The 12,061-nt window shown below is 52.3% G+C and overlaps 1 protein-coding gene across 8 annotated transcripts in view; it reads right to left on the bottom strand.

The window, feature by feature from the left end:
- Positions 1-12,061, bottom strand: part of DENND2B (DENN domain containing 2B) — a 178,129-nt gene that overhangs the window by 9,496 nt on the left and 156,572 nt on the right. For 7 of the 8 annotated variants that reach the window (XM_040456938.1, XM_040456934.1, XM_040456937.1 and 4 more), the window contains 8 exons: positions 10,787-11,002; positions 9,674-9,770; positions 9,032-9,076; positions 7,850-8,034; positions 6,669-6,778; positions 6,384-6,453; positions 3,553-3,630; positions 2,858-2,998 (listed from right to left, as the gene is read on the bottom strand). In XM_040456938.1, coding sequence (XP_040312872.1) covers positions 2,858-2,998; positions 3,553-3,630; positions 6,384-6,453; positions 6,669-6,778; positions 7,850-8,034; positions 9,032-9,076; positions 9,674-9,770; positions 10,787-11,002 — 942 coding nt within the window. The remainder of the gene's footprint in view (positions 1-2,857; positions 2,999-3,552; positions 3,631-6,383; positions 6,454-6,668; positions 6,779-7,849; positions 8,035-9,031; positions 9,077-9,673; positions 9,771-10,786; positions 11,003-12,061) is intronic. The other variant, XM_040456940.1, reaches the window with a different exon arrangement.

Genomic DNA, 12,061 nt, shown 5'->3' with positions numbered 1-12,061 from the left:
TGCCCAGGCCATGCCAAAGCAGCTGTCACAGGGGCCTGCAGAGTCTCCTCAGTCTCTCAGCGCATGCAGGCAGCAAGGAGGTGCAGACCTCCTGATAAGCAGGGTGAAAAATGAATTCCCTCTTAGATCCCCTTTAGAGCCCCATATCATCTCGTGTATTTCTCAGGGTCTAAGCAAGGGAAGTTCAAAGTCCTAGCTCAGTACTCATCTCTCCAGGTCCCAGAGACCTGGCACAAGCTACCCTAGCGATGGGTGCATGCTATCTTTCCCACCGGATGGTGAACTCCCAGAAGGCCCAGTGGTGAGCACGATGCCGCGCACACACAAGGAATCCCATACTACAGTTTGCCCAGAGGCCCCCGCACCCCACTTGTGCTTGCCCCACCCCAGAAGTCACAGTGACACTCTCCCACGCCGCTCCACCCCCGGGAGTCTGAGTGCAGTCCAGCAGGCTCTGCTCTGCAGCGCAGCTTCACACTCCCACTACCCCCAGGGGTCCCTCCAGGGTGTGAGAATGCACAAAAGCAGCTCATGGGGCCTGGGCCTCCTCTCACTCACCCCTGCCCTCGAGGGTCACAGTCCAGCGGGGCTGACTGAGTCTAAACAACCACAGCTGTGAGATTGGTGTCAGAACGGAGGAAGCTACGCTTCACATCTGTACGGGGGTCCAGAGGGCCCAGAGGAAGGGCGAGACCCCAGCTGAGACAGGAAGGGGTCAGGGCAGTGGCTCAGAGCACAAGATACTTCACTTGGGCCGTCTAATGAGCGAAGGGAAGAGTGTTCAAGGCAAAAGGAAGCAGGGTTCAGCGACAGTAAGCAATTCAAGTCAGAGTGCTGAGAAATGAGGCTGGTGAGGGTGGGGTCATCCTGAAGGGCTCCAGACAGGCTGCTGGGATCTCTCATCAGGGCAAGGCTGGCCATCTTGCGCCAGACCCCTCAAGAAGCCTAAAGTCCCTCCAAACGAGGGTGGTTGAAAGGAGGCCAAGAGAAAGCCCTGAAATGGCATTTGCGCCACCGGCAGTACCCTGTGTTTCTACAGTCAGACCCTCTCCCACTCTGCAGCAACTAAGCCATTTCTTCTTCCCTCTGCTAGAACCCAGCACCCGCCTCTCACTCTCAAATGGCCTTCTTTTCCATTTTGAGAAAACTGAAGCCGCCAGAAATCCAAAATCTATGAGCCATGGCCCTTCCTGCCAACCCACAAGGAAGTGCCTATTTCTCCTAATGAAAGTCAGTCCTTCCCCGGATCCCACAGCCCTGCCACCTCCTGGGCGACAGAGGGTCCTCTCCCTCCCTGCTTCTTTCACCTCTGCCTCAGCTGGGCCATTCCCACCAGCCTCAAGACAACCATCTGGAGCCCCCTTTCAACCACTGACTGTCCCCTTCCCTAGTTCTCTTCATCACCAAGCGTCTTGAAGAGATGTCCACGCAGTCTATTCCCACTTTCTCACTCCAATTCACTTCTCTACTCACTCCACTCAGGCGTCTGGGTCCCTGGCCCCGGCTCCACTGAAATCCACTCCTGTCATTGCCATTCCTCATGGCATCTTGCCATTCCTCACCCTGACCTCACCTGATCACCCCTTCCTTCTGGAGATGCCCCCTTCTTGGCTTCCAAGCCACGGCCTGCTATTCTTCCTGTCTTCTCACTCCTGAGTGTGGCTACTCTTCCGCTGCAGGACCCCTAAATGTTGGAGTTCCCCAGGTCTGAGGAGGATCTTCTCTCGGGTGCCTCACAGGTATCTTAAACAACACGTACAAGATCCACTTCCTCCTCTTCCTCTTCAGAGCCTGCTCCCCCTACAGGCAGCACTCCATCATCTACCCTGTCACTCAAGCGAGAAAGCTGGGAGTTAGCCTTAAAATCTCCCTAACATTTATTTCCACTCAAACTGGTCCTAACTCTAAAACACATCTCAACTCCACCTACTTCTCCTCATTTTTCTACCACACCTTAATCCTAGCTACTATCATCTCTTGCCTGTAATGCTATACAGGAGCTTAGCTGGTCTCCCTGTTTTCACTCCCATCCATTATCTCCATAGCAGCCAGAGTGAGCTTTTAAAAGAACATCTCAGATCTTATAACCCTGCTTTAGATGACATCCAAAATCCTCACCTTGGCCTAGCAGGCACACTGTGACGTGGCCCTTGCTTCCTATCACACCCTGCTCACCACCCTTTAGACCATCTCGACCTGTTTTCAGTTCCTTATCACTTTCCCAACATAAGCCTTTGCCCGCGCCGTTCCCTCTCTACCTGGAATAACCTCCCATCCACACCCTTCTCTTTCAGTCTCCCTCCTCCACTTCATTTAGCTGACTCTACTCACCTTAGTCGCTTCTTCAGAGGAGGCCTTCCCTAGCCCCCCAAACCTAAAGCAGATCCCCTGTTACACACTCTCACTCCTGTGCTTGCACTTGGCACTTAACACTTTAGAAACTGTCTATTTAAACGCGTGTGTATGTATTTACTATTGGTCTCTCCCACTAGATTACAAACCCCACAAGCTCAGAGCTGTGTCCCACGTCAACTTCATGACTGCTCCCAGGTGTGGCGCGATCCCGGACTGTGAGAGAACATTACCAGGAAATCCCTGATGAATGAATTAAAGGAGGGCAGGTGGAATGCAGTGGAGTCCAAGCAGGTCAGGGAAGGCCCCCTTGCAGCTGCAGGGAGTTGGGCCCCAATTACAGTTCTGTCATTCACTTCTCCAGTCCCTACTGATTAGGTGCACACACATGGAGAGCAAGGAAGGGGCCATGCTCTGCCCCTCCTGGGGACTGCAGCATTGGCTCAGCAGGCCTTGCTCCAGCCCCCATCCATCGTGTGAAAGAAGAGGCAGCAGAAATCCCTACCTCATTGCCAGCACCTGGAAGAAATGTCTTCACTTTGATGGTCTTCCCCGGGGCAGGGAAGGGCGACTCCATGAGACTTCTCATGAAGGGATAGACCAAGGCGGCAGAGATCCCACGCCGGCGCTCCACCTCATCGAGGACCTGTGCCCACCACCAGCAGTCCAAAAAGGAAGGGTATTAGGGCACTGCCCTTTCCCTACCTCCTGGGCAGAGAAGAGGGTGGCCTGGCATCTGACCAGCTGGGGCCAAAAGCTGGGGGACAGGAGGACTGTCTCACCAGCAGATTTACACTCTACCCTTCCTGCTTCCCTTGCACTCAATGACTGCTCTGCTCATTAACTCATCCTTGCCTCACACCCAGGAGCTGGGCAAAGGAAACACCACTTGGGAGTTGGGTCCCTGGGCACTTTGCTTCCCCAAGGACTCTGGCTCTTCCCATGGCCTAGGGACAGCTATGACACTGGCAGACCAGGCTGGTACAAGGAGCTGGGGAGATGCCAGCTGGACAGCTGGGAAGTCAGGCTTGAGAACAGGAAGGAGTCAGAGAGCCTGCTCTATTGCTCTTGCATTCTCTTTCTCTCGAGCTCACTCACTCACACACACAGGTGGTTTTCTCATCTAAGCTGGCTGCTGATACTCCTAAGGGAGCTGTCCGCTGGGGGAAAGGGGAGGGAAGTAAGCCGGAGCCCTCTTACCTTGGAAAACAAGCCGAAGCAGCCAAGGCGGCTGATGACACAGTATACTTCTGGCAGCCGAGGCCCTTTCCCACTTGGCTGGGTCGGGACGAGGCAGAGGAGAGAGAGACAGATACAGAGAATGCATGATGACCACATCTGGCTGCTTTTCCTTGGGAACTGAAGACTAAGGACTGCTCTCCTAGTGGAAGACTCTAAGACCCCACTAAACCTCTACTCAACTAGGCCCCAGGTCTGGAAAGGCTGACACTCTTGGGGGGCAGGCTTCAGCCTCTGCTGGGTCTTCCAGCCCAAGGTGCCAGACTCCTGCTAAGCTCCTTCCAGGAGGACACGGACAGAGACTGGCAAAGGATTAAGCAGTATGGCAGAAGCTTTAGGGTGACTCATAGATTTACATCTCTAAGGCTGGGAATCCAGAGGATGCAATGATAACGAGAGGGACTTGTGTACATTCTTAGGAGCAAGCCGTGTAGTCCTCTGCGGCTCACAGGGGACATTCTAAAACATTCCTATTCTAGATTCCCCTTTCCTTCCTTCCTTGATCCACCCCATTCTAGTAAGGCAAACTGAAAATAGTAAAGTACTATTTACTGAATATTTACCATATGTGAATCCTGGGCTTGGTACTTGACAATACCTTGTGACTCAGGCACTATCATCTGCATTTTATAGATGAGTAAACTGAGTTACAAAAATATTAAGCCATTGCCCAAGGGCATGCATCTAAAAGTCATGGAGCCAGGAGTCTCTTTTGGCCTCTGATTTGCTGTCTTATCTCTAAAGCATGCTGCCTTCTGACAGGATAGAAGGGAAAGGGACACAAAGACACAATAGAGGTATGCTACCAGCGGTGAACGAAGGAAAAAGGAGACTGAAAAGGTGACTGGCTGGAGGAGATGTGCATTAAGAGCTCCCCGGGCCTGGAGACCCCAAATGCAGGCTAGGATAAGTCCACAGGAGTCTACTTCTCCAGCCAGGGGCTGGCAGGACTCTGTGGCTGCTTCTGGCTCAGAGGCCTGAGTGCCTGGCAAGGCCAAGTAGGGAGGGAGCAGAGCAGCAGGTGCTGGCCCCTCATGCAGGCTGCTAAGCAAATGCAGATGGGTCTATTTCAGTTTCCAAACCTGCTGGCCACACGTCACAGATCTAAAGAGAAGGCAGAATCTGTTTTTGTCCATATTAGGCCTGAAACTCACTCCTCTCTCTTTCCCTCTCCCCCGCCTCCCCTAAAGCCCCAAGTGATTAAATCAAGTATGTGGGATTTGGGTTAGAATCATTGTGTCCAATCTACAGGAATGCCGAGCTAGTGCCAGCCCCCTTGGCAGGGACCCAGCCCAGGCCCTCTCTGAGCACGCCAGGACAAACACGCTCTTCCCTGGGGGCAGCAGGCCCGCTGCAAAGGAGAGGCTCTGCTCCATCACTATTCCTGCAAAGGCAGCCTTTGGAACATTCCTCTCCAGGCCCAGGTGAACCTGGGGCATGCTGGACTCTGCCTGGCTCCCCACCTGGCATCCACACTGCTCCACATTCCCTTAGCCCTACTCACTGGGCATTCAATATTCAAATATCCCTTCCCCCCGGACTACCCTTTGGGGTGATCCAAGAATATCAGACTTGGTATTCAAGAACTTAGGGTCAATCCTGGCTCTGTCTCTCACTGGCTGTGTGACCCTGGGCAAGTCATTCCATTTCTTAATCTATAGAACTGACATAATAATACCTCATGGACTATTAAAAGGATCAAAAAAGATGACATACTTAAAGCATCTAGCCTGGAACATAATAGGTCCTAAATAATAATTCATTCCCTTTGTCTTCCCTTCTATGTTGAAAGTTCTACTTCCTCTACTAGACTATATAAAATTCCTTGAGGATTGGGTTGGATTCATGTCTAACTCATCTTTTTGTGCCTTTAACATGCTGCCTGACCCTCAACAGGAGTATGGTACGTGTTTCGGAATGAATGAATGAATGACCCAGAATCCATCGTTTGGGGTCCCTCCTATACATTACCTTTGCCTAGGACTGGCATCTAGTGAGTCCTGCCCCTGGACTGGAATCTAGTGAGTCCTTGTCCCACTAAGGCATGGGGACCCTTAAACACTGCTGACACCCCAAACCAACAACATCCCTAGTGAACTTCAGGGAGGAGTGTAACAGGACTCTCTTTACCTTACCTCAGTCTATTTCTCAGAACTACAAGAAGGGGCTTGGGGAAGGGCTTCTCTCTATATAACATGGCTTATATTTTCAAAACTTTCCCTTTCTCCTGTGTTCAAGGCATCTCTCCCAGAATCCCAGGGAAGGTACTGCTCTGTCCCTCCTCAGCCTCCAACACTATCAGACCACAGACAGGATTCTTCCTCACATCAGGCTGGCCAGTATGGGCATGAGGAAGGTTGTCCTCCACCCCTGTCTGATGCACACACATACTGCTGAAGTGATATGATCCTTCAATCTAGCATCAGCAATCAGAGCCCAGAAGCCCGAGGGAAATGAATGAGAAGAAAAAGTGTAGGAAAGTTAAAAACATATGACAGCCCAGTAGAAGGTGATTCACTCTCTCCTCTTATTGCAGATTATCTTAGATCTTGGGGCCTGATCAAAGGGGTCATTCTGAGTCCTACCATCCCAGGAGTGCCTCCTCCTTGTGAGTGTGTGAGACCGTGTGTGTGTGTGTGTGTGTGTGCATGTGTGCTCTGTGGTGGCATCATGGAGCATACGAGGAAGCAGAATGTAGGCTCTCATACAAGCTAGAGTTGAAGAAGATGCATGCACACACACTTATACACACATGTGGCCCAGCCCCACAAGGACTGAATGGCCCTACTCACCAGTAAGCGCCTGCAGTAGCCAAAGCGTCTGCTGCCATCTTCCCCAGTCAGCATGAAAGAGAAAGTCTCACTGGAATAGGGAGGGGTCTGGCATCAGGGAAGCATCAGAGGACCCAGGAAATAGCACCCAAGAAGAGGGAATGCCCTCCCAAGGAGGGGTGAAGGGCTAGGTTGCTGTAAAAGAGCAGGCTGGGACTTGGGTGTGCCCCATGCAGTTGCCCCTGCTATGGAGGTAAAGGAGATTCTGCCCCCTCCTGCCTCCAGCCAGACCAGGCCAGGCCTCACCTGCTATACTCTGACACAGGAAGCCAGTCCTTGGCATCAGGGAAACAAAACTGGGGAATGGCCTTGAGCCTCTCCTCTGCCTCCCGCATCTGCTTGGTGGGTCGGTCCAGCTATGGGGAGAGAAATATAGGGAGAGATAGACAAGAGAAGATGTGGATCCTGGAGGTGGTGGGGGGTGGCTGAGAAGCGTCTCCTCCCCTGAGAGCTCTAGATGGCATCCTACCAACTGGCATGCTTCTGCTTCTCAGCAATCCTGTTCCCATTCCCGATTCTTACAACGAGGTCTGGGTGTGGGCTGAGTCATCATTTGTTCATTCAATATGTGCCAAATGAGCGCTTTTCTGTGGCACCTGGCCCTGTGTCATGCTCTGGGGCTACCGATGGAAAACAACATGGGCAAGGTCCCTGTCCCTGCACATTCTAGTCAGGAGGGTGAGATACTCAACAACAAAATTTCAGAGGGTGCTGCAAAGGAAATAAATAGGGAGATATGACAGACAGAACCAGGCAGGGGAAGGGATATCTTAGGTATTTGGAAAGATCTCCTGGAAGAGGTACTATATGGGCAGAGAATGAGGAATGAAAAAGAGCTGGCAGCCATGTGCAGAGCTGAAGAAAGAACATTCCAGGCAGAGGCAGAGAGAAAGGAGGCCAGGTTGGCTGGCTGGTGATGGGCAGAGAAGGTGTGGTAAGAGGGAAGGTAGGTAGGGGATGGGGAGGGACAACTCATTGGTACAGGGTTTCTTTCTGAGGCGATAAAAATGTTCTAATTGTACAACTCTGAATATACTAAAAGTCATTGAACTGTATACTTTAACTGGCTGAATTATACAGTATGTGAATTAGGTCTCAATAAAATGGTTTAAAAAAAAAAGAAATAAAATAGTAGAAGTACCTGGGGGCCCTTCCTCAGGCCCTTTGCCAACCTTATAAAAAATTTGGATTTCATTCTAAGCATACTGGGAGGTGTTCTCTCCACCCTCATGCTCTGAACAAGCACTGACCCAAACCCACACCCCCTGAAGCCCTCTGTTCCCTGCTGGCTAGCAGGATCTATGCTCAGGGCTGTCGCAGTGAGGCGAGTGACTGCAGCAGGACCAGGATCTTTCTTGCTGCACAGATGGGCCAGGAAGACAGAAGGTGCTAAAGGAGGGGATGGGAGGAGGGAGAGATGGCCTCACCTTGGGAAACTGGTAGGAGACCTCAGGGAGGTAGGTGTTTCGAGATGGCTTCTTCTTGAGGGACACCACCACAAAGTACTCAAAAAGCTCCCGCTCTTGCCACTCGAGCAGTTCCAGCTCCAGGGTCCGATAGCTGGGCGCACGCTTCAGCATCGACTGGATGTGGACTAGGCGCTGTGTGTGGGCTGGGGGCAGGTCACAGGTCAGGGGACAGGCAGGCTGGACCCTCACAGATTCCACATCAGCCTCCCTCTCAGGCTCTGCCTCTGTGGACCACCTCTAAGTGCGGGAGCCTGGTCTGATGCCCTGTCCAGGCAGGTTTTGGGGGAGAAGTGGCAGGAGCAATGTATCTACGCCTGTGCAAAGGCCCTACCCTGCCTCAGGGAGCTACTACTGGAGCCTCTGGAGGCTGGGCTGGGGCTGGCAAGACTGCTTGAGCCCAGCAAACCCAGGCGTGTATCACTGCGCCTACCTACCTCTGCCTAGTGTCAACATGAGAAAACGTGGACCTCCATGGAGGCTTCATCCTGGACCCCTCTCAAGAGTCCTTGGACCTGGACCCTTTGTCCCAGTTTCCTGACCCAAAGTCCACTTGCCCACATGCCTGGGGGAACCAGTAGAGAAGGGAAGGAAGGAGCTAGGTTCCACATACTATAACCATCCAGGAAAGTCTAGGCAGGTTTCCCAGTAGAGAAAGAACAGACATTTGTCCAAGGCTTCCGGAACAGGAAGTTCCCAAAACCTTTTCAGGGAGGTGGCAGGCCTCCTCTCTATGGATATGGGGGGTGAGTGGCTTTGGGGCCTCCAGAGGACCAGTTTTCCTCAGACCGTGGCACGTTTCTTAAGCCAGAAGAGGTACTTGCAATCTTCTAAACCCACCTCTAAACCTCCAGATTTGCAGCATTTACCAGGCAAATCTAGCACCTAACTCTCGGGGACGACACCTTGTGGAAGTCCAGGTGAAGGGGGCTGTCTGAGTTCAACTTGGCAGGGCTGCCTTGCACGCAGTAGGAGAGGCTCCCCTATAGTTCCTTGCTCTGTTGGCTGCTATCCTGCCTGCCTGTTGCCTCTCCAAAGCAGGCCAAATGGGGACGTTGGAACTATATGTGTAGAGGGAGGGGGGCGAGTCCCTACAGAGAGGGCTGGGAAGGGGTTCCGTGTTCTTGGGGAGCCACACCTCACCTTTGAACCTGTCGTCAGAGTCGCTCTCGCTCTCACTATTCTCATCTGGAAAAGTAACAGCAGGAGTGCACGCTTGCTGAGCCACCGCCCCACAGCCAATGTTCTCCATGCCCCCCTCCCAGCTATCCTCACAAGGGATGGATCATACCTAGTCTGGGCTTCTATGGGCCCAGGGTCCCCTGAGTTCAAACTGAAGGTGCTAACTGCTATACAAACCCCTCTCCACCCAGTCCTGATCTGGGGAAAGCTGCTGAAGGCCTGAGCTGGAGGCTGAACCAGAAGAGAGGCCTATAGGTCTGGAACACAGGGCTTGCCTCCAGGACGCGAAGATTTGAAATGGGAAACAGACCACAGAGCTCTATAAGCCCGGCCTTTCCTTTTGCCAGAAGCAGATTCCCACACCCACCTCCCTAATCAGGGCCGTGCAGCCCAAAGCCTGAACTAACCCATCCCATGGCTTCCTTCCCTCTTTGGCCCTCCCCTTCTGTGTGCTACTTCTTGGCAGGACTCTACCCTCCTAGAAGGCAGCAGAATCCTGTGATCAGCCCAAAGAAGGGTAAATTGAGGCAAGTCCGTGCCTCTCCCCATTCCTAACGTCCAAGGGCCCCAGATACCTGAACCAGCTCAGATATCAAGGCCTACCTCTCAGTGATGCTGTCTCAATGCTGGACATAGACAGCTTTTTTAACCTCTTCTTTCCCCTCTTGGCGTTGTAGATGGAGTTAATTCTTTGGACAAGCTGGGTGAGAAAAGCAGGGAGGGTGAGGTAACCCTGGTGAGGTAACCAGTTGCCCCTACTTCCAAGAAGGCTGATTAGTAGCCCATTCATTCCCTCAGGTGCAAGCTTTCTGCCCTCCTGACACTGGGCCCGGTCCTGGTCTCCCTGCTGCACTGACCCTGAGTGCAGACTGTCTGGTTGCTCTTTACCTCATCCCCTAACTGGTCTCCTGCCCCAATGTGCAACGATGTTAAACTTAGCTCCCTAGAGGAAGGAACTGTGATCAAACTAGACAGGATGGGAGCTTCTGGGTCCCCAGAGTCACTGAACCAAAGGAGACAAAGAGCTCCTCAGACATAATAACAGGAACAAAGATTCGAGCCTTTCCCTCTAGGCTACAACCTGGGGCCCCGACAGGAAGGAGCTAAATTCCCAATATACCCAAGCATTGTTTGCAAGCTAAAAATACCATTTGGCTAAATCCTGCAACTTTGGGCTGGGGATTTGGGTCTGACTGCCTGTGTGTGCAAATCATTGCTGAAAACTCTCAATTCTGAGAGTCAGAGAAAGGAAGACTCATATTTGAGTCCTAGGTCCTTCAAAGCCTGGAAGTGTTTAATGTGTGCAGAGATCTCCAAATGCACACCCCACACTCACTAATGGGGAGTCTCCTAAAGGACTGGTTTCCATTCATTCAATGGCATAGAGTGCTCCCTGGGGGAGAGGCTAGCCTGTCCTTGCCCTAATATCTGTGCACTCATTCATTACTCATTAATGCATCTTTGGTAATAAGAGAGAGAATTAACCAGATGAAAGAGAAAGGGCCAGTGTGAGGACCCAGAATTTATTCAAGGAGAATTGAGGAAGTAGCCCCAGATTAGGGAGGGAGGGAGGGAGGGAGGGAGGGAAGGACGGACGGAAGGAAGGACGGATTGACGGACGGGCGGTAGGGAGGAAGGGAGGGAGGGAGGGAGGGAAGAGCTGCCCACCTGCCCACCCACCTGCCCAGCCCCGGTTGACTCCTCTGGGGAGGCTACCTTGGGAATGCGGCGGGCCCTTCGGCTGGACAGCAGCTCACTTGTGGTGCTGAGGCTGTCCTCATTAAGGCTAGAGGGTGAAGACGGCAGGCTCAGCTGAGCTAGCAGCAGCATGTCGTCATGGCTGTGCCTTTTGGGTAATCGTGGCAGCCGGTGGCTCTTCCTTTCTGACCAGTTCCCACTGCGCAGGGACTGGCTGTTGGGTTTCAGGGACAGCTGGCATGGGAGAGAAGACATGGGAGAGGGGTTCACCACATGCCTTGGCTGGCATCCCTGGCTCCCCCGAATCCCATCCTGGAATTTCCCTCTGCCTGGGTTTCCTCTTTTAAGACCTCAGCTGCTAATCAGCAGGTCAGGGCTAGATTAGATACATGCTTCTACAAAGGAAGCTGAACCACCTCTGCCAGAAAAAAAGAAAGCAGAGGCTAAGAAAACTGGGCTCTCATCTGAGTGAAAAGATAAGGCCAAGCAGGAATTCTGGGGGCTCCTTGTGAGCTTCGGGGCAAGGCTTAGACTTTGCTCATTATTCAGCCTGGCTGATGGAGCTAGTCTCCCCCCACCCCAACCTCCCACCAACCCCGAGCCCCCAATCCAGCCCTAAAAGGCTTCTTTAGCAGGGGCCATAATCCACATGACAGCCTGGTCCTGCTTACTTCTTCCAAGAAAAACAGAAGGGCTCTGGGCTCTCACTATCTATCAAAGCCTGGCAAGGTGGGCCTCATAGCCAGTTGCCTTCACCCAGCTGCCCCTCCCTGGCCCTGATCTACTCTCTCCATCTAGACCAACACTCCTCCCAACAGGGCACCTTACTCTTCGCAGACCCAGCTCACTGCTAGAAAGGCAGCACCCCTGCCAACTCGGCCTGCCTCCTACCCACTGTCTGCATCTGGAATTCCCTCTCATCACTCTTCAGTTAAGTCCTCCTTCCTCCCATCCCCCAAGGCCCTCTTCCCACCCAACCAGTCTGGCAACATAAGTTCAGTGGAAGCCTGTTTGAATACAGCACATTAGAAAGGTGACTCTTGTATAAAAATGATTACATCGTTCCAAAACCAGAAGAAATTTCTGTATTCTCTAGCCAATGTTACAAAATATCCAGGTCCCTCCATTTGCAAAGAAAATTCGAATTGCCTGGGTAGGTCTATTCTCCTGCTTCCTGTCCACCCCAGGTAAGGTCAGAATGAGCTAGAGTCTAAGGGCCTCCTTTGACTCCATCTTTTTTCTCTTTCTGCCTTCTATCAGTCCTTAAAGATTCATTCTTATTTCCTCCAACAC

This window comes from Herpailurus yagouaroundi, unplaced genomic scaffold (genome assembly GCF_014898765.1).
Source record: "Herpailurus yagouaroundi ecotype Mexico unplaced genomic scaffold, PumYag 218, whole genome shotgun sequence".
Lineage (NCBI taxonomy): Eukaryota > Metazoa > Chordata > Mammalia > Carnivora > Felidae > Herpailurus > Herpailurus yagouaroundi.
This window is presented reverse-complemented; position numbering and strand designations above follow the sequence as displayed.